Source organism: Gavialis gangeticus, unplaced genomic scaffold, assembly GCF_001723915.1.
Source record: "Gavialis gangeticus isolate Ggan-Ray unplaced genomic scaffold, GavGan_comp1, whole genome shotgun sequence".
Classification (NCBI taxonomy): domain Eukaryota; kingdom Metazoa; phylum Chordata; order Crocodylia; family Gavialidae; genus Gavialis; species Gavialis gangeticus.
The window spans coordinates 63342806-63345111 of NW_017729022.1; the positions used below are offsets into that span (position 1 = coordinate 63342806).

Here is a 2306-nt window from a genome sequence, read left to right on the forward strand (position 1 = left end):
GCCTGCACGTGCTGTGGCAGCGGGACTCGCCGGCCGGCAAGATCCCCGCGCGCCGCCTGCGCCGCACCGCGCGCCTGCACTGCAAGCTGGGGCCCACGGGCAAGGAGATCCACGGTGAGGGCCGGCCGGGCGGGGGGCACTGCGGCCGCGTTGCAGCTGCCCGGGGGAACGGGGCGAGGGTCAGTAGGTTCCAGAGTGAACTATGCCAGCCCCGCTAGCTTGTGTGGTTGCTAGTAGGTTTTGTGCATGCCATGGTGCTCGCGCAAGCTCACGCACTTGTAAGCAGGTTCCAGCGTGAACACTGCACTGGTCGTGCTGGCCCGTGTGGTTGTCTCTAGTACCAGAGTGAGCATTGCCACTCGTGCCCACCTGACTGGTTATTGGCAGGCTCCAGAGTGAACACTGTGTGAGTCGTGCCGGCTCCTGTGGTTGTCAGTGGGCTCCAGAGTGCTCCTAACTCCACTTGACAGAGGAGCGCACCGTGCTGAGGGTCCCTGTGCCCCTGGGCTGGACTCAGGTTTTGAAAAGGGGGGTACGGAGGGTGAGGTGCTATCACATGCAAACAACACTGGTTTTTCTCTAGTTAAAAAGACACTAGGAGCTTTACTAATCTGTCAGGGCTGAGGGTTGCCTTGCTCAGTTTGAGATTGTTTTAAACTCATTCCAGTGATGTTAGATTAAAGCAAAAACAGTCTGCCGGGCTGTGAAATTGGAGCTGGGTGACCCGGAGCAGCAAACGAGCAGCAGAATTACAGAACAAAGGCTCTCTGGGTGGGTGGACTTGTCAGTAGGTTCCAGCGTGAATGGCACAATTAATCACACTGGCTCGTGCAGTTGTCCGTAGGCATCCAGAACAGGATCATTAAGGCCTGTGGAATGGACAGTTTAGAAGGGATGACGTAGATAAGCATCTACAGAGTCAAGTGGCTCCCTTAGCACTGCCTGACTAGAAATGCTGCTGCCACTACCAGCAATTGGTTTTTAACTTCAGGTGGAGCAGGCATCAAAGCAGGGTGTGAGTGCAGCATTCCCCTCACCTCCAATCTGCCCTGTCCCTGTGCAACGGTTAAAGGTGAGAGGCACATTTTTAAGAGAATAAGAGTGAACGCTTCCAAGTGCAGAACATGGCGTCCCCCAAGGAAAACCATAATCCCTCAGGTGCTGTCAGCCAGACCAGTGCAATCCCTTCCAATCCCTTTCTGACACTTGTTAGTTGACTCTCTTACATTCTTTTCAATTCTTGGCACAAGTAAGGAAATAATCTGTCAGGTGCTTAGGAAAGGAAAAGAGGGGATAGGAAAATGCACCACTGAGTCAATTCAGGCAAAGGGTTGTGGGAGAAAAAACACATCCAAGGTCAGATGTTTCAGCACCATCTCAGAGTCTGGGTGGAAGGTCTTTGTAGCCTTGCATGCCAACAAAAATATTTTTGTCAGACTACCTTTGCCTTCCAGGGGTGGAGCAGGGAGGAGATAGTGGTGTCTAAGATTAGCTGTACGGGGGAGTTAGGAAAAGGCATTCATTTGAGTTAAATGTGCCTTTAAAGTTGATCCTGAAGGGAACTTCTGGGAGTTCTCCCCCAAAGGAAAGGCTTAGGAGCAGCTCTAAAAGAAAAACATTACATCTCCTTTTTTTTCAGTAGCTTGCTCACATATCCCTTTTTCCTGGAGGAGTCAAGCCCCTGTGTTTGATTGAGTTCCTTAACTTATTCTTGAGCTAAGCAGAAGCATCTGACAAGGAAACCATCCCTGTTCCCTGTTCAGTTTCCATTAACCTCTTTCTCATTTTCACAGCTCTGAAAAGGCTGAGAGAATCTGCCAATGCTAATGACCTAGACACAGGTGAGACTTCACCAGGTGGGCTTACTTCCAAACTTTGCTCTGGAAGGGCAGGCTTGCACTGGGCATCTTCAGGAAAAGGAGTAGGAAATAGGGTTTGGACATAGCAGGACTGGTCTGGAGTGATGTCTGCTTTTGCTGTCACAGCTGTAAAACCAGTGTTCCATGCTGATATCCCTGTGTGATGAATCTTGCAGTGTTCTGTGCCGCCTCACACCAGTGAAATGATTGATAACAACTTGATTACCCCTTGAGGTTCTACCATTAGCATGTATGAGACAGCTTGTTGTAGAGAGGAACAAGGGGAACCTTTCCTCGGATATCTCTTTCCCTCATTCCCATCTCTGTCCAAACATGTCATAGCTGCTGCACCAGTCAGGGCCCTCACTCTGTTTACACTCTCTTCTCATCTCTCTCTCTCTCTCTCGGTGATGTCAGTGCAGCAACTCTTGGAGGATGGGGTTGACC

At 50.8% G+C, this 2306-nt stretch overlaps 1 protein-coding gene across 1 annotated transcript in view; it reads left to right on the forward strand.

Moving 5' to 3' along the window:
- Positions 1–2: 2 nt before the first annotated feature.
- The window catches only part of ANKRD54 (ankyrin repeat domain 54), a gene marked incomplete at its 5' end in the record, with an annotated part of 28567 nt that continues 26263 nt past the window's right edge, over positions 3–2306 (forward strand). Inside the window, 2 exons of the mRNA XM_019515808.1 lie at positions 3–114; positions 1794–1841. Of these exons, the coding sequence (XP_019371353.1) occupies positions 3–114; positions 1794–1841 (160 nt within the window). The remainder of the gene's footprint in view (positions 115–1793; positions 1842–2306) is intronic.